Genomic DNA, 23,514 nt, shown 5'->3' on the forward strand with positions numbered 1-23,514 from the left:
TGGTCTTGTCTCATCTCGTCTTGTCTCGTCTCTCCTGGTCTCATCTTGTCTCGTCTCTCCTGGTCTCGTCTCGTCTCTCCTGGTCTAATCTCGTCTCTCCTGGTCTCATCACTCCTGGTCTTGTCTCTCCTGGTCTCGTCTCTTCTTGTCTCTCCTGGTCTCGTCTCATCTCGTCTCGTCTCGCCTTGTCTCGTCTTGTCCATCCTGATCTCGTCTCGTCTCTCCTGGTCTCGTCTTGTCTCATCTCTCCTGGCCTCGTCTCGTCTCGTCTATCCTGATCTCGTCTCGTCTCTCCTGGTCTCGTCTTGTCTCATCTCTCCTTGTCTCATCACTCCTGGTCTCATCTCGTCTCGTCTCGTCTCATCTCTCCTAGTCTCGTCTCGTCTCGTCTTGTCTCGTCTCATCTCTCCTAGTCTCGTCTCGTCTCTCCTAGTCTCGTCTCTCCTAGTCTCGTCTCATCTTGTCTCATCTTTCCTAGTCTCATCTCTCCTGGTCTCGTCTCGTCTCGTCTCTCCTGGTCTCGTCTCGTCTCTCCTGGTCTCGTCTCGTCTCGTCTCTCCTGGTCCCGTCTCGTCTCGTCTCTCCTAGTCTCGTCTCATCTCGTCTCGTCTCTCCTGGTCTCGTCTCGTCTCGTCTCATCTCTCCTGGTCTCGTCTCGTCTCTCCTGGTCTCGTCTCGTCTCGTCTCTCCTGGTCCCGTCTCGTCTCGTCTCTCCTAGTCTCGTCTCATCTCGTCTCATCTCTCCTGGTCTCGTCTCGTTGGTCGACGGAGCAGCGGCGAAGCAAACGAGGCGGCAAACGGACACCTTGAGGAAGATCTTGGTCTTTCCCATCTGCCAGTCGTCGTCTCTGCCGAGGACGGCCTCGGCGATCCTCTGGCAGGTCCCCCTCAGGTCCTCCTGCACACACACACACACACACACACACACACACACACACACACACACACACACACACACACACACACACACACACACACACACACACACACACACACACACACACACACACACACACACACACACGAAGGAGAAACCATAACAACTCCAGTCCAAGGAAAACAGTGCTGCTGCTGATGCATTGTGGGAAAAAAGCTTCACCCTGAAGAAACACGAGGAAAGAAAAACATCATCATGTTCCTTTTTTTCTCTGTTCTGGAAGTTCTGAGGAACCGGAACTTTCTTCACCTCCATTATCGTCACTTTTCACCCTTTTGTCATGTTGAAAACTAAAAAAACCTGATAACATAGATTAACTACATTGTGAATATCACCTTCAACTAGCATGAGATTATAGAGCATCTTCCTCCTCGAACGCCAGATTACAGAGCATCTTCCTCCTCTCATCCAGATTATAGAGCATCTTCCTCCTCGAACACCAGATTACAGAGCATCTCCCTCCTCTCATCCAGATTATAGAGCATCTTCCTCCTCTAATCCAGATTATAGAGCATCTTCCTCCTCTAACTCAAGATTATAGAGCATCTTCCTCCTCTAATCCAGGTTAGAGAGCCTCTTCCTCCTCTAACACAAGATTATAGAGCATCTTCCTCCTCTACTCCAGATTATAGAGCATCTTCTACCTCTACTCCAGATTATAGAGCATCTTCCTCCTCTAACATCAGATTATAGAGCATCTTCCTCCTCTAACACCAGATTATAGAGCATCTTCCTCCTCTAACACCAGATTATAGAGCATCTTTCTCCTCTAACACCAGATTATAGAGCATCTTCCTCCTCTAACACCAGATTATAGAGCATCTTCCTCCTCTCATCCAGATTATAGAGCATCTTCCTCCTCTAATCCAGATTATAGAGCATCGTCCTCCTCTAACACAAGATTATAGAGCATCTTCCTCCTCTAATCCAGGTTAGAGAGCCTCTTCTTCCTCTAACACAAGATCATAGAGCATCTTCCTCCTCTACTCCAGATTATAGAGCATCTTCTTCCTCTACTCCAGATTATAGAGCATCTTCCTCCTCTAACATCAGATTATAGAGCATCTTCCTCCTCTAACACCAGATTATAGAGCATCTTCCTCCTCTAACACCAGATTATAGAGCATCTTCCTCCTCTAACACCAGATTATAGAGCCTCTTCCTCCTCTAATCCAGATTATAGAGCATCTTCCTCCTCTAACACCAGATTATAGAGCATCTTCCTCCTCTAACACCAGATTATAGAGCCTCTTCCTCCTCTAATCCAGATTATAGAGCATCTTCCTCCTCTAATCCAGATTATAGAGCATCTTCCTCCTCTAACATCAGATTATAGAGCCTCTTCCTCCTCTAATCCAGATTATAGAGCATCTTCCTCCTCTAATCCAGATTATAGAGCGGCGTCCAGTAGCCCGGAGCTCCACCTGTTTGTAGGCCGGTTTGACTCCCGGCATCAGGACCCGGTACCGGTCCACAAACTCCACGAAGGTGTAGCGGATCGGGTAGCCGGCCCGGCGGATCCTGATGGTCTCCATCATCCCCGAGTACCTCAGCTGGCGCACGCACAGCTCACGGTCAAACAGCTGCACGCACACACACACACACACACACGCACGCACGCACGCACACACACACACACACACACACACACACACACACACACACACACACACACACACACACACACACACACACACACACACACACACACACACACACACACACACACAGGATGGCTTCATCTTCATCGATTCAAAGTTTCATCCACTGCCTCAATGAAAAGACAAACAGTAACCAGACACTGTTCTACATACATCGTTAACCCCCCCCCGCCCCCCCAACCCTAACCCCCCCCACCCTAGCCCCCCCCCCCCAGACTCACCATGGGCTTCTTGTACTCGTTGGGTTTGATGCAGCGGACGAAGAAGGGCTGACAGACACTGAGGGTCCTCATCAGCAGCTCTAGAGACCTCTTGAACTGACTGCTGAGGGTGGGGGAGCGCTTCCTGGTCTCCGCCCCCTGCAGCACACACACACACACACACACACACACACACACACACACACACACACACACACACACACACACACACCAACAATGACTTCCTGACACAAACCTTTTCCCTCTTTAACTAAATATAATTTGTTTTATTTTGCCGACTCAGCCGATTCGGACCTGAATGTAAACTATTAATAACAATAATGTAATAAATCCGGTCACTTTGGTTAAAATAGCGTAGAAAAAAAACCCAACCTGTTTTAACTAAATATAATTGTTTGGGTTTTATTTGCCGACTCAACAGTTCGGACCCGAATGTAAACTATTAAAAAACTTTCAACAAAGACAACTGTGAGAGGAATCATCATTGATTGTTATATAACAATAACAATAATGTAATAACTGTAGTTAAAATAGCGTAGAAAATAAAAAAACAACCTGTTTTGACTAAATATAATTTTTGTTGTTTTTTGCCGACTCAGCTGATTTTGACCCGAATATAAACTATTAAAAACAATAATGTAATAAATCCAGGCACTTTAGTTAAAATAGTGTAGAAATTTAAAACACCCACCTTGTTTTAACTAAATACATTTTTTATTTTTATTTTGATGACTCAGCCAATTCGGACCCAAATGTAAACTATTAAAAAACTCTAAACATAGACAAGTGTGAGAGGAATCGTCATCAATTATTATATAAAAATAACAATAATGTAGTAAATCCAGTCACTTTAGATAAAATAGGGTAGAAAAAAAAAAAAACATAACCCGTTACATTTTGAATTGATCTTTTTAGAAAAACATCCAGCTTTATAAAGTTTATCTGTAAAAAAGATACAAAGCTTTAATTGAACTGATGTGTCGGATCGTCACACAATAAAACACTAAAGTGTTACTTTTATTAAAACGACCATGTTGAAGTTCTTCCTTTGTGCCACTAGAGGGCACTGAGCACCACCGTTCACATCCATGTGGTGTGACTCCGGTTTGACTCCATTCCAAACGGTAAATGGGTGAAAGAGTAAATGTGGATGGATGATGGATGATGACGGGATGAAGAGAAGGAAGACGGAGGTGAAGAGAGGAAGGAGAAGTTTGTTTGACCAGGTTTTACCTTCAGAGGAGCTCGAAGAGGAGGAGGAGCTACTGAAGGACCACAACACAGGAACTGGAGGACACACACACACACACACACACACACACACACACACACACACACACACACACACACACACACACACACACACACACACACACACACACACACACACACACACCAGAGCCGAGAGTATCATTCTGTACTATAACTTCTTGTTCCGGTGAAATAATCTGAGTTTTACGACCTTAAAATGTTAAAAACATGTAAAAAATGTATTTTAAAATCAGAGCAACAATTAATTTTCTTGGTTTAAGAAACATGGAAACGTTGAACAGGTGAGACTGGAACTAAACTAAACTAATCTAAAATTAATCTAAACTAAACTAAACTAATCGAAACTAAACTGAAGTTAATCTAAACTAAACTAATCTAAACTAAACTAAACTGAAGTGAATCTAAACTAAACTAATCTAAACTAAACTAAACTAAACTGAAGTTAATCTAAACTAAACTAAACTAAACTAAACTGAAGTGAATCTAAACTAAACTAAACTAATCTAAACTAAACTAAACTGAAGTTAATCTAAACTAAACTAAACTAAACTAAACTGAAGTGAATCTAAACTAAACTAATCTAAACTAAACTAAACTAAACTGAAGTTAATCTAATCTAAACTAAACTAAACTAAACAAAAAATTAATCTAAACTAAACTAAACTGAAGTTAATCTAAATTAAACTATGCTGAAATTAATCTAAACTAAACTAATCTAAACTACTGAAGTTAATCAATTAATTAATTAAAATTAGTCAAATTAAACTAAAATGACATTAAATTAAATTAAAATGACATTAAATTAGATTAAAATGACATTAAATTAAAATGAGACTGAAATTAAATTAAAATGACATTAAATTAAATTAAAATGACATTAAATTAAAATGAGACTGAAATTAAATTAAAATGACATTAAATTAAACTAAAATGACATTAAATTAGATTAAAATGACATTAAATTAGATTAAAATGACATTAAATTAGATTAAAATGACATTAAATTAAACTAAAATGACATTAAATTAGATTAAAATGACATTAAATTAAATTAAAATGACATTAAATTAGATTAAAATGACATTAAATTAGATTAAAATGACATTAAATTAAACTAAAATGACATTAAATTAAACTAAAATGACATTAAATTAAATTAAAATGACATTAAATTAAAATGAGACTGAAATTAAATTAAAATGACATTAAATTAAACTAAAATGACATTAAATTAGATTAAAATGACATTAAATTAGATTAAAATGACATTAAATTAAACTAAAATGACATTAAATTAGATTAAAATGACATTAAATTAAACTAAAATGACATTAAATTAAACTAAAATGACATTAAATTAAATTAAAATGACATTAAATTAAACTAAAATGACATTAAATTAAACTAAAATGACATTAAATTAAATTAAAATGACATTAAATTAAATTAAAATGACATTAAATTAGATTAAAATGACATTAAATTAAATTAAAATGACATTAAATTAAACTAAAATGACATTAAATTAAACTAAAATGACATTAAATTAAATTAAAATGACATTAAATTCAATTAAAATGACATTAAATTCAATTAAAATGACATTAAATTAGATTAAAATGACATTAAATTAAACTAAAATGACATTAAATTAAATTAAAATGACATTAAATTCAATTAAAATGACATTAAATTAGATTAAAATGACATTAAATTGAATTAAAATGACATTAAATTAAACTAAAATGACATTAAATTAAACTAAAATGACATTAAATTAAATTAAAATGACATTAAATTAGATTAAAATGACATTAAATTAGATTAAAATGAGACTCGTATTAGTAGATTTAAAAACAGTTTTAAGTAAAGAAAAGAAGCAGAAGGAGAAAAAAGTTGAGGCGTCGTTTTCAGACTGAAGTGAGCAGGAGGTACATAGAGGGTTGTGTGTGTGTGTGTGTGTGTGTGTGTGTGTGTGTGTGTGTGTGTGTGTGTGTGTGTGTGTGTGTGTGTGTGTGTGTGTGTTACCATGGCGACGTCAGCCTGGAAGATCTGTTTGATGAACTTGTTCCTGGAGGAGTGGACCAGCTGGATGATGTCTCCATACAGAGTGTCCCTGTTCTTCTCCAGGAAGCCTGCAGGGGGCGACACAGGTCACACCTCATGGAGGGGGACCACTGCTGCTCTGCTGCTCTACTGCTCTGCTGCTCTGCTGCTCTGCTGCTGCTCTGCTGCTCTACTGCTCTGCTGCTCTGCTGCTCTGCTGCTGCTCTGCTGCTCTACTGCTCTACTGCTGCTCTGCTGCTCTGCTCTGCTGCTCTACTGCTGCTGCTGCTCTGGCATCCATTAAAATGAACTGTATCAAGTTTGATATCTTTGACAGGAAATTGGACATACAACTGTTCGGAATCATGGAGTTACTGTTTGTGGACGACACCATCAAAAGTCTTTTGAAGGAGTGGCCCAGCTTTGAATTGCGGTTCTGAAAGTCGTTAATAGAGGATACTGCTGCTCTACTGCTGCTGCTGCTCGACTGCTGCTCTACTGCTGCTCTACTGCTCTACTGCTGCTCTACTGCTGCTGCTGCTCGACTGCTGCTCTACTGCTGCTCTACTGCTCTACTGCTGCTCTACTGCTCTGCTGCTGCTCTACTGCTGCTCTACTGCTCTACTGCTGCTCTACTGCTGCTCTACTGCTCTGCTGCTCTGCTGCTCTGCTGCTCTACTGCTCTACTGCTGCTCTACTGCTGCTGCTGCTCGACTGCTGCTCTACTGCTGCTCTACTGCTCTACTGCTGCTCTACTGCTCTGCTGCTGCTCTACTGCTGCTCTACTGCTCTACTGCTGCTCTACTGCTGCTCTACTGCTCTGCTGCTCTGCTGCTCTGCTGCTCTACTGCTCTACTGCTGCTCTACTGCTGCTGCTGCTCGACTGCTGCTCTACTGCTGCTCTACTGCTGCTGCTGCTCTACTGCTGCTCTACTGCTCTACTGCTGCTCTACTGCTCTGCTGCTGCTCTACTGCTGCTCTACTGCTCTACTGCTGCTCTACTGCTGCTCTACTGCTCTGCTGCTCTGCTGCTCTGCTGCTCTACTGCTCTACTGCTGCTCTACTGCTGCTGCTGCTCGACTGCTGCTCTACTGCTCTGCTGCTGCTCTACTGCTGCTCTGCTGCTCTACTGCTCTGCTGCTCTACTGCTCTACTGCTGCTCTACTGCTGCTCTACTGCTCTGCTGCTGCTCTACTGCTGCTCTGCTGCTCTACTGCTCTGCTGCTCTACTGCTGCTCTACTGCTGCTCTGCTGCTGCTCTGCTGCTCTACTGCTGCTCTACTGCTGCTCTACTGCTGCTCTACTGCTGCTCTGCTGCTGCTCTACTGCTGCTCTGCTGCTGCTCTGCTGCTCTGTTGCTCTACTGCTCTACTGCTGCTCTACTGCTGCTCTGCTGCTGCTCTGCTGCTCTGCTGCTGCTCTACTGCTGCTCTGCTGCTGCTCTACTGCTGCTGCTGCTCTACTGCTGCTCTACTGCTCTGCTGCTGCTCTACTGCTGCTCTGCTGCTCTACTGCTCTGCTGCTCTACTGCTCTACTGCTGCTCTACTGCTGCTCTACTGCTGCTCTACTGCTGCTCTACTGTTGCTCTGCTGCTGCTCTACTGCTGCTCTACTGCTGCTCTACTGCTCTGCTGCTCTACTGCTGCTCTGCTCTACTGCTGCTCTACTGTTGCTCTGCTGCTGCTCTACTGCTGCTCTACTGCTCTGCTGCTGCTCTACTGCTGCTCTGCTGCTCCTGCTGCTCTACTGCTGCTCTACTGCTGCTCTACTGCTCTGCTGCTCTACTGCTGCTCTGCTGCTCTGCTCTGCTGCTGCTCTACTGCTGCTCTGCTGCTGCTCTACTGCTGCTCTACTGCTGCTCTGCTGCTCTGCTCTGCTGCTGCTCTACTGCTGCTCTGCTGCTGCTGCTCACCTTTAGTCTCGTAGTAAACGACGCCTGCAAAGTGTTGGATCCCAAACTGAGTCTCGTAGTTGTTCTTGGGGGGAACGTAGTAGGAGTTGACTTTGTGCTGGAAGTTCAGTTTGTTCAACATGGTGGAGTCGGTGCCCTGCAGGAGATATAATCTGGATTAGAGGGGGGAGACGCTCTATAATCTGGATTAGAGGAGAAAGATGTTCTATAATCTGATGTTACAGGAGGAAGATGTTCTATAATCTGGATTAGAGGAGGAAGAGGCTCTATAATCTGGCGTCAGGGGAGGAAGATGCTCTATAATCTGGTGTTAGAGGAGGGGGATACTCTATAATCTGGTGTCAGAGGAGGAAGAGGCTCTATAATCTGGATTAGAGGAGGAAGATGTTCTATAATCTGGTGTTAGAGGAGGAAGATGTTCTATAATCTGGATTAGAGGAGGAAGAGGCCCTATAATCTGGATTAGAGGAGAAAGATGTTCTATAATCTGATGTTAGAGGAGGAAGATGTTCTATAATCTGGATTAGAGGAGGAAGAGGCTCTATAATCTGGATTAGAGGAGGAATACGTTCTATAATCTGGGGTTAGAGGAGGAAGATGTTCTATAATCTGGATTAGAGGAGGAAGAGGCTGTATAATCTGGATTAGAGGAGAAAGATGTTCTATAATCTGGATTAGAGGAGGAAGAGGCTCTATAATCTGGTGTCAGGGGAGGAAGATGCTCTATAATCTGGTGTTAGATGAGGGGGATGCTCTATAATCTGGTGTCAGAGGAGGAAGAGGCTCTATAATCTGGATTAGAGGAGGAAGATGTTCTATAATCTGGTGTTAGAGGAGGAAGATGTTCTATAATCTGGATTAGAGGAGGAAGAGGCTCTATAATCTGGATTAGAGGAGAAAGATGTTCTATAATCTGATGTTAGAGGAGGAAGATGTTCTATAATCTGGATTAGAGGAGGAAGAGGCTCTATAATCTGGATTAGAGGAGGAATACGTTCTATAATCTGGGGTTAGAGGAGGAAGATGTTCTATAATCTGGATTAGAGGAGAAAGATGTTCTATAATCTGATGTTAGAGGAGGAAGATGTTCTATAATCTGGATTAGAGGAGGAAGAGGCTCTATAATCTGGATTAGAGGAGAAAGATGTTCTATAATCTGATGTTAGAGGAGGAAGATGTTCTATAATCTCGATTAGAGGGGGGAGACGCTCTATAATCTGGATTAGAGGAGGAAGGGGGTCTATCATCTGGATTAGAGGAGGAAGATGATCTATAATCTGGTGTTAGAGGAGGAAGATGCTCTATAATCTGGATTAGAGGAGGAAGATGCTCTATAATCTGGATTAGGGGGGAAGATGCTCTATAATCTGGTGTTAGAGGAGGAAGATGCTCTATAATCTGGATTAGAGGAGGAAGATGCTCTATAATCTGGATTAGAGGAGGAAGATGCTCAATAATCTGGTGTTAGAGGAGGAAGGGGGTCTATAATCTGGATTAGAGGAGGAAGATGCTCTACAGTAGTGAGACGCACCCGGGGGAACCGGCTCTCCTCGTCGATCAGAGAGATGATGTTCATGGGCTTGATGGCGATCATGTCCAGAGCCTCCTGGTTGTCGGTGAACTCGATGTGCTGCCAGTTGATGTTCTCCAGGTTGTACTCCTCCTGCTCCAGCTTGAACACGTGACGCACAAAGAACTGCTGCAGGTTCTCGTTGGCGAAGTTGATGCAGAGCTGCTCGAAGCTGTGGGAGGGAGGACACTGAGGAGGAGGAGGAGGGGGAGGGGGGGCGGTAGGAGGAGGAGGAGGGGAGGGAGGAGGAGGGGGAGGAGGAGGAGAAGGGGGTAGGAGGGGGTAGGAGGGGGAGGGAGGAGGAGGAGGAGGAGAGGAGGAGGAGGGAGGACACTGAGGAGGAGGAGGAGGAGGAGGGGGAGGGGGGAGGAGGAGGAGGAGGAGGAGGGAGGAGGAGAGGAGGAGGAGGGGGAGGAGGAGGAGGGAGGAGGAGAGGAGGAGGGAGGAGGAATAGGAGGAGGGGGAGGGGGAGGGGGAGAAAGAGGAGGAGGAGGAGGAGGAGGAAGAGGAGGAGGAGGGAGGAGGAGGAGGATGAGGAGGAGGAGGAGGAGGGAGGAGGAGAGGAGGAGGAGGGGGGAGGGGGTAGGAGGAAGAGGAGGGGGGAGGGGAGGGGGAGGAGAGGGAGGAAGAGGAGGGGGAGGAGAGTGGAGGAGGAGGGGAGGGAGGGAGGAGGGGGAGGTGGAGGAGGAGAAGGGGGTAGGAGGGGGAGGGAGGAGGAGGAGGAGGAGAGGAGGAGGAGGAGGAGGGAGGACACTGAGGAGGAGGAGGAGGAGGAGGGGAGGGGGAGGAGGAGGAGGAGGGAGGAGGAGAGGAGGAGGAGGGGGAGGAGGAGGAGGGAGGATGGAGAGGAGGAGGGAGGAGGAATAGGAGGAGGGGGAGAGGGGAGGGGGAGGAAAAGAGGAGGAGGAGGAGGAGGAGGAAGAGGGGGAGGGAGGGAGGAGGACGAGGATGAGGAGGAGGAGGAGGAGGGAGGAGGAGAGGAGGAGGAGGGGGAGGGGGGTAGGAGGAAGAGGAGGGGGAGGAGTGAGGGGAGGGGGAGGAGGGAGAGGGAGGGAGAGGAGGAGGGGAGGGAGGAGGAGGGGGAGGAGGAGGAGAGAAGGGGGTAGGAGGGGGTAGGAGGGGGAGGGAGAAGGAGGAGGAGGAGAGGAGGAGGAGGAGGAGGGAGGACACTGAGGAGGAGGAGGAGGAGGAGGGGGAGGGGAGGAGGAGGGAGGAGGAGGAGGGAGGAGGAGTAGGAGGAGGAGGGGGAGGAGGAGGAGGGAGGAGGAGAGGAGGAGGGAGGAGGAATAGGAGGAGGGGGAGGGGGAGGGGAGAAAGAGGAGGAGGAGGAGGACGAGGAGGAGGAGGAGGAGGAGGAGGAGGAGGGAGGAGGAGAGGAGGAGGAGGGGGAGGGGGTAGGAGGAAGAGGAGGGGGAGGAGTGGGGAGGAGGAGGAGGAAGAGGAGGGGGAGGAGGAGGAGGAGAGGAGGAGGAGGGAGGAGGGGGAGGGGTAGGAGGAAGAGGAGGGGGAGGAGGGGGAGGAGGAGGAGGAAGAGGAGGAAGAGGAGGGGGAGGAGGAGGAGGAGGAGGAGGAGGAGGAGGAGGAGGAGGAGGAGGAGGAGGAGGAGGGGGTAGGAGGAATAGGAGGAGGAGGAGGAGGAGGTTCACCTGTTGACGGTGAAGTTCTCGAAGCCGAAGATGTCCAGCAGGCCGATGGAGCGTCGCAGAGCTTTGGGCTGAGAGGACGGAGGCTTGTAGATCGCTGCATTGATCTTCTCCACTATCCACACGAACAGGCGGCCGTAAATACCCTGCACACACACACACACACACACACACACACACACACACACACACACACACACACACACACACACACACACACACGGTATCATGGTGGTGGTGTCATGATGGTGTCATGATGGTGTCATGGTGGTGTCATGATGGTGTCATGATGGTGTCATGATGGTGTCATGGTGGTGTCATGGTGGTGTCATGGTGGTGGTGTCATGGTGGTGTCATGATGGTGTCATGGTGGTGTCATGATGGTGTCATGATGGTGTCATGATGGTGTCATGATGGTGTCATGGTGGTGTCATGGTGGTGGTGTCATGGTGGTGTCATGATGGTGTCATGGTGGTGTCATGATGGTGTCATGATGGTGTCATGATTGTGTCATGATGGTGTCATGATGGTGTCATGATGGTGTCATGATTGTGTCATGATGGTGTCATGGTGGTGTCATGATGGTGTCATGGCGGCCGTACCTTGACGAAGGCGTCGCGTACGTCCAGGGCCTGCTCCATGCTGAGCGGCGTGGAAACCGTCTCCCCTCTGGTGATCAGCGTGCGACTGGTCAGGCAGTTCATCAGGTCTTTACCGTCCACCTGAACACACACACCGTCACCATCTGTGTGCGTGTGTGTGTGTGTGTGTGTGTGTGTGTGTGTGTGTGTGTGTGTGTGTGTGTGTGTGTGAGTGTGTGTGTGTGTGTGTGTGTGTGTGTGTGAGCACCTCCAGCAGCGCGGCGGCGGTGGTCAGGTGGGCGCAGCGCACCACTTCGCAGGCGTCCAGGTTGTCGTAGTTCCGAGCTGCGACACAAACGTCATCGACGACTGACACACTGGAAACCGTGAATCTGTTCCGAAATCGCTTTGATCTCTTCCCTCTTTTCTACTTTCCTTTGATCTTTCTTTTGGTTCGCAGCTTTTCATGTCTCCACCCTCTTGTCATAATTTCATCCAAACCAACCGGAGCAAAAATGGACTTTTGAACACAGCCAACCACCTTGATCAAAGTCACCGGTGTGTGACGGGAACTATCAAACAACAGCTCGTACGAAAACGACAACAAGACAACAAGGTTTCCGCCGGTACCTTCGTATCGCAGGTTCCCCAGGTGCAGAATTGCAGCCAGAAGCTTTGAAATCTCCCAGTTTTCTTTGTCGGTGAACATCAGCACCTGAACAGGAAACGGCCACCGATCAAACACTTGGGGGAGCCGCGTCGCTAGCATGCTAGCACGCTGAGCTCATACGGCGGCGACATCACTGTGCGGGGAGCGTCTCCATGGCAACAGATGGGGGATTGAGGATTTATTCTGAAACGTCTAGTCGTTAGCGTCCTGAAACGTGATGGAGTCGTCCCGAGACGACGACAAATCGACCCTGGAGGGTTCCTGTCATTCAGGTGAGTCGTTTTACAGAAAGGTTGTTCAAATACACACGAACCAATACATGAATAGTACTACTACTACTCTACTACTACTACTACTCTATTACTACTACCTCACTACTACTACCCTACTACTACTACTACTACTACTACTCTACTACTATTACTACTACTTCACTACTACTACCCTACTACTAGTACTACTACTACCCTACTACTACTACTACTACTACTCTACTACTTCTCTACTACTACTACTACTACTTCACTACTACTACCCTACTACTACTACTACTACTACTCTACTACTACTACTTTACTACTACTACTTCTCTACTACTACTTTACTACTACTCTAGTACTACTATACTACTACTACTCTACTACTACTAGTCTACTACTCTACCACTACTACAAATACTCTACTACTCTACTACTACTCTACTACTACAACTCCTCTACTACCACAACTCTACTACTACCACTACTACTCCAGTACTACTGTACTAGATACATGTCTTCAATGTATTTTCTAAGTATTACTATTTGACTATATGACTAAGTAACTCCAGCAAGTTTTTTCTCTCCAAAGTCTCCAAGCAGTTTTACTGAATACTAATAATATTACAGTATCCCGAGGAGGAAATATTTTCCCGAGTCACGTTTTAAAAACAGGGATAGTGAGTAAAGTGCTGAGTCGGCGGAACCTTCATGGCGGAGCGAATGTTGGAGTACTCCTTCATGTCGTCGCGGCCGTCACACACCGTGCAGCTGCCCTGCAGACACACACACACACACACACACACACACACACACACACACACACACACACACACACACACACAGGCGGAGGGCGGGTTCAGCTGCGGCTCCACCCTGCGGCCACACGGCGAGGGTGGAGGCGCACCGACCATGGTCAGGTAGGTGTAGTCGGCGGCGTGGCTCAGGCCCAGCCTCCTCTTCTCCTCCTCCGTCATGCCCCGCAGCATGCAGTAGAAGATGTGGTAGTTCCTCTCGTCGTCGGCCTGCGGGGGGCGCCAGGGAGCGTCACTCTCCTACAGACGCTGCCTGGACGGCTGCTGGCACAGCTTCGCTTTCAGGACGCGTCTGTACACTGCTGGTTCGTATGGCCGCCGCCAACCCCGAGTTGGGAGTGGGAGTTGGGAGTTGGTCGTTGGTGGTTAGTGGTTGTTGGTTGGTCGTTGGTCGTTGGTCGTTGGTCGTTGGTCGTTGGTAGTTGGTAGTTGGTAGTTTGGAGTTTGGAGTTGGGAGTTTGGAGTTGGTAGTTGGTAATTTGGAGTTGGGAGGTGGTGGTTGGTAGTTGGTCGTTGGTGGTTGGTAGTTTGGAGTTCGTAGTTTGTAGTTGGTAGTTTGTAGCTGGGAGTTTGGAGTTGGTAGTTTGGAGTTGGGAGTTGGGAGTTGGGAGATGGGAGATTGGAGTTGGGATTTGGTAGTGGTAGTTGGTAGTTGGGAGTTTGGAGATGGTAGTTGGGAGTTAGTCGTTTGGAGTTGGTCATTTGGATTTGGTTGTTGGTAGTTGGTAGTTGGCCATTGGTAGTTGGTATTTGGAAGTTGGTCGTTGGTAGTTTGGAGTTGGTAGTTGGTCATTGGTAGTTGGTAGTTGGAAGTTGGGGGTTGGTGGTTGGTGGTTGGTAGTTTGGAGTTTGGAGTTTGTAGTTGGTAGTTTGGAGTTAGTAGTTGGTAATTTGGAGTTGGGAGGTGGTGGTTGGTAGTTGGCCGTTGGTGGTTGGTAGTTTGGAGTTGGTAGTTGGTAGTTTGGAGTTCGTAGTTTGTAGTTGGTAGTTTGTAGCTGGGAGTTTGGAGTTGGTAGTTGGGAGTTGGGAGATTGGAGTTGGGATTTGGTAGTTTGGAGTTGGTAGTGGTAGATGGTAGTTGGGCGTTTGGAGATGGTAGTTGGGAGTTGGTCGTTTGGAGTTGGTCATTTGGATTTGGTTGTTGGTAGTTGGTCATTGGTAGTTGGAAGTTGGGGGTTGGTCGTTGTTAGTTTGGAGTTGGTAGTTGGTCATTGGTAGTTGGGGTTGGTGGTTGGTAGTTTGGAGTTTGGAGTTGGGAGTTTGGAGTTGGTAGTTGGTAGTTGGTAATTTGGAGTTGGGAGGTGGTGGTTGGTAGTTGGTCGTTGGTGGTTGGTAGTTTGGAGTTCGTAGTTGGTAGTTTGTAGTTGGGAGCTGGGAGTTTGGAGTTGGTAGTTTGGAGTTGGTAGTTGGTAGTTTGGAGATGGGAGATTGGAGTTGGGATTTGGTAGTGGTAGTTGGTAGTTGGGAGTTTGGAGATGGTAGTTGGGAGTTGGTCGTTTGGAGTTGGTCATTTGGATTTGGTTGTTGGTAGTTGGTAGTTGGTCATTGGTAGTTGGAAGTTGGGGGTTGGTGGTTGGTAGTTTGTAGTTTGTAGTTGGTAGTTTGTAGTTGGTAGTTGGTAATTTGGAGTTGGGAGTTGGTAGTTTGTTTACACTTTGATCTCCAGTGTTTTCAAACATTGGGTCAAAAATAAGAAATCATTTTAGAATAAACCTGAAAAGAAAGTTACTGAACATTCAAGCTAAACGGCTATTGATGGTGAAATCAGTGTGTGTGTGTGTTCTACCTGTCCAGGTGTGTGTGTGTGTTCTACCTGTCCAGGTGTGTGTATGTGTTCTACCTGTCCAGGTGTGTGTGTGTGTTCTACCTGTCCAGGTGTGTGTATGTGTTCTACCTGTCCAGGTGTGTGTATGTGTTCTACCTGTCCAGGTGTGTGTGTGTGTGTACCTGCCGACACACCCGGGACTTCTCCAGCAGGTACTGCTCTATCTTGGCTCCCTCTATGGCTCCTCTCTTGTTGAAGTGAATGTCGATGTATTTCCCAAAACGAGACGAGTTGTCGTTGCGTATCGTCTTGGCGTTTCCAAAGGCTGGGAGAGAAACCAGACGACAACAAGGCTGTAGCTACACCGTTCATGAAGGACGCCACCTGTCCAGGAGGACGACTACTACCACTCTACATCTACCACTCTACTGCTACTACTACTCTACATCTACCACTCTACTACTACTCCTCTACATCTACTACTCTACTACTACTACTACTCTACATCTACCACTCTACTACTACTACTACTCTACATCTACCACTCTACTACTACTCCTCTACATCTACCACTCTACTACTACTACTCCTCTACATCTACCACTCTACTACTACTACTACTCTACATCTACCACTCTACTGCTACTACGCCTCTACACCTACCACTCTACTACTACTACTCCTCTACATCTACCACTCTACTACTACTACTACTACTCCTCTACATCTACCACTCTACTGCTACTACTACTCTACATCTACCACTCTACTACTACTACTACTACTCCTCTACATCTACCACTCTACTGCTACTACTACTCTACATCTACCACTCTACTACTACTACTACTACTCCTCTACATCTACCACTTAACTACTACTCCTCTACATCTACCACTCTACTACTACTACTCCTCTACATCTACCACTCTACTACTACTACTACTCTACATCTACCACTCTACTACTACTCCTCTACATCTACCACTCTACTACTACTACTACTCCTCTACATCTACCACTCTACTACTACTACTACTCCTCTACATCTACCACTCTACTACTACTACTCTACATCTACCACTCTACTACTACTCCTCTACATCTACCACTCTACTACTACTACTACTCTACATCTACCACTCTACTACTACTACTCCTCTACATCTACCACTCTACTACTACTCCTCTACATCTACCACTCTACTACTACTACTACTCCTCTACATCTACCACTCTACTACTACTACTACTCCTCTACATCTACCACTCTACTACTACTACTACTCTACATCTACCACTCTACTACTACTACTACTCTACATCTACCACTCTACTACTACTCCTCTACATCTACCACTCTACTACTACTACTACTCTACATCTACCACTCTACTGCTACTACTACTCTACATCTACCACTCTACTGCTACTACTACTCTACATCTACCACTCTACTACTACTACTACTCTACATCTACCACTCTACTACTACTCCTCTACATCTACCACTCTACTACTACTCCTCTACATCTACCACTCTACTACTACCACTCTACATCTACCACTCTACTGCTACTACTACTCTACATCTACCACTCTACTGCTACTACTACTCTACATCTACCACTCTACTACTACTACTACTACTCTACATCTACCACTCTACTGCTACTACTACTCTACATCTACCACTCTACTGCTACTACTACTCTACATCTACCACTCTACTACTACTCCTCTACATCTACCACTCTACTACTACTCCTCTACATCTACCACTCTACTACTACTCCTCTACATCTACCACTCTACTACTCCTCCTCTACATCTACCACTCTACTACTACCACTCTACATCTACCACTCTACTGCTACTACTCCTCTACATCTACCACTCTACTGCTACTACTACTCTACATCTACCACTCTACTGCTGCTACTACTACTCTACATCTACCACTCTACTACTACTACTACTCTACATCTACCACTCTACTACTACTCCTCTACATCTACCACTCTACTACTACTACTCCTCTACATCTACCACTCTACTACTACTACTACTCTACATCTACCACTCTACTACTACTCCTCTACATCTACCACTCTACTGCTACTACTACTCTACATCTACCACTCTACTACTACTACTACTACTCCTCTACATCTACCACTCAACTACTACTCCTCTACATCTACCACTCTACTGCTACTACTACTCTACATCTACCACTCTACTACTACTCCTCTACATCTACCACTCTACTACTACTCCTCTACATCTACCACTCTACTACTACTCCTCTACATCTACCACTCTACTACTCCTCCTCTACATCTACCACTCTACTACTACCACTCTACATCTACCACTCTACTGCTACTACTCCTCTACATCTACCACTCTACTGCTACTACTACTCTACATCTACCACTCTACTGCTGCTACTACTACTCTACATCTACCACTCTACTACTACTACTACTCTACATCTACCACTCTACTACTACTCCTCTACATCTACCACTCTACTACTACTACTACTACTCTACATCTACCACTCTACTACTACTCCTCTACATCTACCACTCTACTGCTACTACTACTCTACATCTACCACTCTACTACTACTACTACTACTCCTCTACATCTACCACTCAACTACTACTCCTCTACATCTACCACTCTACTACTACTACTACTCTACATCTACCACTCTACTACTACTACTACTCCTTTACATCTACCACTCTACTACTACTACTACCCCTCTACATCTACCACTCTACTACTACTCCTCTACATCTACCACTCTACTACTACTACTCTACATCTACCACTCTACTACTACTATGACTCTACATCTACCACTCTACTACTACTACTCCTCTACATCTACCACTCTACTACTACTACTACTCTACATCTACCACTCTACTACTACTACTCCTCTACATCTACCACTCTACTACTACTCCTCTACATCTACCACTCTACTACTACTACTACTCTACATCTACCACTCTACTACTTACTACATCTACATCTACCACTCTACTACTACTCCTCTACATCTACCACTCTACTACTACTACTACTCTACATCTACCACTCTACTACTACTACTCCTCTACATCTACCACTCTACTACTACTACTACTCTACATCTACCACTCTACTACTTACTACATCTACATCTACCACTCTACTACTTACTACATCTACATCTACCACTCTACTACTACTCCTCTACATCTACCACTCTACTACTACTCCTCTACATCTACCACTCTACTACTACTCCTCTACATCTACCACTCTACTACTCCTCCTCTACATCTACCACTCTACTACTACCACTCTACATCTACCACTCTACTGCTACTACTCCTCTACATCTACCACTCTACTGCTACTACTACTCTACATCTACCACTCTACTGCTGCTACTACTACTCTACATCTACCACTCTACTACTACTACTACTCTACATCTACCACTCTACTACTACTCCTCTACATCTACCACTCTACTACTACTACTCCTCTACATCTACCACTCTACTACTACTACTACTCTACATCTACCACTCTACTACTACTCCTCTACATCTACCACTCTACTGCTACTACTACTCTACATCTACCACTCTACTACTACTACTACTACTCCTCTACATCTACCACTCAACTACTACTCCTCTACATCTACCACTCTACTACTACTACTACTCTACATCTACCACTCTACTACTACTACTACTCCTTTACATCTACCACTCTACTACTACTACTACCCCTCTACATCTACCACTCTACTACTACTCCTCTACATCTACCACTCTACTACTACTACTCTACATCTACCACTCTACTACTACTATGACTCTACATCTACCACTCTACTACTACTACTCCTCTACATCTACCACTCTACTACTACTACTACTCTACATCTACCACTCTACTACTACTACTCCTCTACATCTACCACTCTACTACTACTCCTCTACATCTACCACTCTACTACTACTACTACTCTACATCTACCACTCTACTACTTACTACATCTACATCTACCACTCTACTACTACTCCTCTACATCTACCACTCTACTACTACTACTACTCTACATCTACCACTCTACTACTACTACTCCTCTACATCTACCACTCTACTACTACTCCTCTACATCTACCACTCTACTACTACTACTACTCTACATCTACCACTCTACTACTTACTACATCTACATCTACCACTCTACTACTTACTACATCTACATCTACCACTCTACTACTACTCATCTACATCTACCACTCTACTACTACTACTACTACTCTACATAAATATCTACACATCGACCACAGTGGAGGTTTTAGAAAAACTCTGGTTGCGTCTAAAAGCAGCAGAGTTTTAGATTCATGTCACAATTCATGACGTCACGGTTTGTTTTGGTTTCTCCAGGACTGTGATTGGCTGTTCTGGCCTCATGCTTCCTGTCACACTGCCCCCTGCAGGCGGAGGTCATAAAGCCCGTGAACTGAATGTCAAAGGGGAAAAATCTGTTTTTCTGAAGGCGCAGGGTTCGTGTTAGACACACACACACACACACACACACACACACACACACACACACACACACACACACACACACACACACACACACACACACACACACACCTTCCAGGATGGGGTTAGCTTCCAGGACCTGCTGTTCGATCCAGGAATGTTGCCCGCTGATGGCGGCCAGGAACTGAAGGATCAGTTTGGTGCTCTCAGTCTTTCCTGCTCCGGATTCCCCGCTGGCAAGACATGAACAAGTGAGTGAGTAGTGAGTGAGTGAGTGAGTGAGTGAATGAGTGAGTGAGTGAGTGAGTGAGTGAGTGAGTGAGTGAGTGAGTGAACGAGTGAGTGAGTGAGTGAGTGAGTGAGTGAGTGAGTGAATGAGTGAGTGAATAAGTGAGTGAGTGACTGAGTGACTGAGTGAGTGAATGAGTGAGTGAGTGAATGAGTGAGTGAGTAGTGAGTGAATGAGTGAGTGACTGAGTAAGTGAGTGAGTGAGTGAATGAGTGTGAGTATTGAGTGAGTGAGTGAGTGAGTGAGTGAGTGAGTGAGTGAATAAGTGAGTGAGTGAGTGAATGAGTGAGTGAATAAGTGAGTGAGTGAGTGAATGAGTGAGTGAATGAGTGAGTGAGTGAATGAGTGAGTGAATAAGTGAGTGAGTGAATGAGTGAGTGAGTGAATGAGTGAGTGAATAAGTGAGTGAGTGAGTGAATGAGTGAGTGAGTGAGTGAATGAGTGAGTGAGTGAGTGAGTGAATAAGTGAGTGAGTGAGTGAATGAGTGAGTGAATGAGTGAGTGAGTGAATGAGTGAGTGAGTAGTGAGTGAATGAATGAGTGAGTGAATGAGTGAGTAGTGAGTGAATGAGTGAGTGACTGAGTAAGTGAGTGAGTGAGTGAGTGAATGAGTGAGTGAGTGAATGAGTGAGTGAGTGGATGAGTGAGTGGATGAGTGAGTGAATAAGTGAGTGAGTGAATGAGTGAGTGACTGAGTGAATGAGTGAGTGAATGAGTGAGTGAATAAGTGACTGAGTGACTAAGTGAGTGAGTGAGTGAGTGAATGAGTGAGTGAGTAGTGAGTGAATGAATGAGTGAGTGAATGAGTGAGTGAGTAGTGAGTGAATGAGTGAGTGACTGAGTAAGTGAGTGAGTGAGTGAATGAGTGTGAGTATTGAGTGAGTGAGTGAGTGAGTGAGTGAATAAGTGAGTGAGTGAATGAATGAGTGAGTGAATGAATGAGTGAGTGAATAAGTGAGTGAGTGAGTGAGTGAGTGAGTGAGTGAGTGAGTGAGTGAGTGAGTGAGTAGTGAGTGAATAAGTGAGTGAGTGAATGAATGAGTGAGTGAATAAGTGAGTGAGTGAGTGGATGAGTGAGTGAGTGAGTGAGTGAGTGAGTGAGTGAGTGAGTGAGTGAGTGAGTGAGTGAGTGAGTGAGGCAGACAGGAAGCTCCGCCCCCACCTGATGATGCAGCACTGGTCGCGGTTGTTCCTCTGCATGTTGAAGTAGCAGTTGTCGGCGATGGCGAAGATGTGCGGCGGCATCTCTCCGATCTTCTTGTTGGTGTAGAGGCGGATCTGGTCGGCGGTGTAGATGGGGAGCAGCTGGTACGGGTTCACCGCCACCAGGATGGAGCCGGTGTACGTCTGCACGCCAGAACACCGGCCGCCATGTTAGCCCCACGCCCGGACGGGTCACCACCCATGTTTGAAATCAAATCAAATCAAATCAAATCAAATTGGGGAAAAAAACAGAACAGAAATAAAATAAAAAACAGGAATTGAATTGAATTAAAGCACATCAAATTAAAATAAATTAAATCAAATAGAAATAAAATAAAAAAACTGAAATTAAATTAAATTAAATTAAATAAAAAAAATAGAACAGAAATAAAATAAAAAAACAGAAATTAAATTAGATTTAATTTAATTTAAAAAATAGAACAGAAGTAAAATAAAAAAAACCTGAAATTAAGTTAAGTTAAGTTAAATTAAATTGAATTAAATTAAACTGAAACAAAATTAAATTAAATTAAATTAAATTAAATTAAATTAAATTAAATTAAATTAAATTAAATTAAATTAAATTAACAAAACAAAACAAAACAAAACAAAACAAAACAAAACAAAACAAAACAGCAATAGAAATCAAAATGAAATAAAATGAAATAAAATGAAATAAAATAAAATAAAATAAAATAAAATAAAATAAAATAAAATAAAATAAAATAAAATAAAATAAAATAAAATAAAATAAAATAAAATAAAATAAAATAAAATAAAATAAAATTATGGAGTGAGAATTTTGATGATGAAAGCAAAATGGTGAATGAATTCAAAAAGTAAATTATTGAGCGGCTTTATGGAGGCAAAGCAGAGAAAAGGAGCAACCGGAGCTTCGACTTCGTTTCATTCCAGGTTATTTGTGCGTTTATTTTAAAGTCACTCTGTGTTCTGAGCAACGGAACGTTTCATCCCGGCTGAGGAACAGGAAGAAGCTGTTCCCTGCTGGTAGAACCGTTCTGAAACGCAGGGTTCTACTGCCACAGGTCGACCAGGGCTTTGGTGTGACAACCAATCTTATTTTGGAAGGCAAATTGCAAGCTTCCTGTTTGGAAGCTTGCTGGATTTCAGCCTGGGATGTTGGCCTTTGATCTTTAGGTTTTGATTAGACGAACAAGTGAGTTTTCCTTTGATCTCTCTACGACATCCCGACGGGCCGCGGTGGACGTTCTACTCTCTCTCTCGGTGGCGGCCATGTTGGAAACAGATGAGCAACACACATGCAGGTCACAGACACTGGCGGGAGAGCAGGCCGTGCAGGAGCTGCCATTCAGCAATGCACGAGAGACGCCGGTTCGATTCCCGAGCTCGTCTCTCAGCCGTGCTCCGGGACCGGGTCACTTACCCTGCCACCACAGTTCGTCTTCATCACACAGAGAGGAGGAAGAAGAAGAAGAAGAAGAAGAAGAGAACAATAGTAGAGAGAAAATGAGGTGAGACACAGAGGACGAGTCCAGAGGGAAGGGCTAGAGCTACGGCGGTAGAAGCTTCTTCCAAACAACCGTGAGGACGCTGCTGTGAACACATGAATGACTCACTGGTGGGAGTACAGGACTTTGTTTATATATAGATCTGTTTTATATAGGACTGTTATATAGAACTTTTATGTAGAACAGAATAGAATACAATAGAACAGAAGAAAATTGAACAGAACAGAACAGAAAAGAACAGAAGAAAATAGAATAGAAGAAAATAGAATAGAATAGAAGAAAATAGAAGAAAATAGAATAGAATAGAAGAAAATAGAATAGAAGAAAATAGAACAGAACAGAACAGAATAGAATAGAATAGAATAGAATAGAACAGAACAGAACAGAACAGAACAGAATAGAACAGAATAGAATAGACTAGAATAGAATAGAATATAATAGAATAGAATAGAATAGAAAAGGAAATAGAATAGAACAGAAGGAAATAGAATAGAACAGAAGGAAATAGAATAGAATAGAATAGAATAGAATAGAATAGAATAGAATAGAATAGAATAGAATAGAATAGAAGGAAATAGAATAGAACAGAAAGAAATAGAATAGA

At 44.5% G+C, this 23,514-nt stretch overlaps 1 protein-coding gene across 1 annotated transcript in view; it reads right to left on the reverse strand.

Annotated features, from left to right (window-relative positions):
• Positions 1-805: 805 nt before the first annotated feature.
• The window catches only part of LOC308147910 (unconventional myosin-VIIa-like), a gene marked incomplete at both ends in the record, with an annotated part of 30,393 nt that continues 7,684 nt past the window's right edge, over positions 806-23,514 (reverse strand). The window contains 17 exon segments of the mRNA XM_080521293.1: positions 806-898; positions 2,362-2,520; positions 2,820-2,957; positions 6,120-6,226; positions 8,050-8,185; positions 9,581-9,791; positions 11,266-11,408; positions 11,865-11,984; positions 12,112-12,188; positions 12,474-12,558; positions 13,478-13,546; positions 13,613-13,795; positions 15,533-15,709; positions 19,803-19,870; positions 20,040-20,161; positions 21,380-21,564; positions 22,826-22,843. Of these exon segments, the coding sequence (XP_080377419.1) occupies positions 806-898; positions 2,362-2,520; positions 2,820-2,957; positions 6,120-6,226; positions 8,050-8,185; positions 9,581-9,791; positions 11,266-11,408; positions 11,865-11,984; positions 12,112-12,188; positions 12,474-12,558; positions 13,478-13,546; positions 13,613-13,795; positions 15,533-15,709; positions 19,803-19,870; positions 20,040-20,161; positions 21,380-21,564; positions 22,826-22,843 (2,091 nt within the window).

Source organism: Blennius ocellaris, assembly GCF_963422515.1.
Source record: "Blennius ocellaris genome assembly, contig: SCAFFOLD_100, whole genome shotgun sequence".
Classification (NCBI taxonomy): domain Eukaryota; kingdom Metazoa; phylum Chordata; class Actinopteri; order Blenniiformes; family Blenniidae; genus Blennius; species Blennius ocellaris.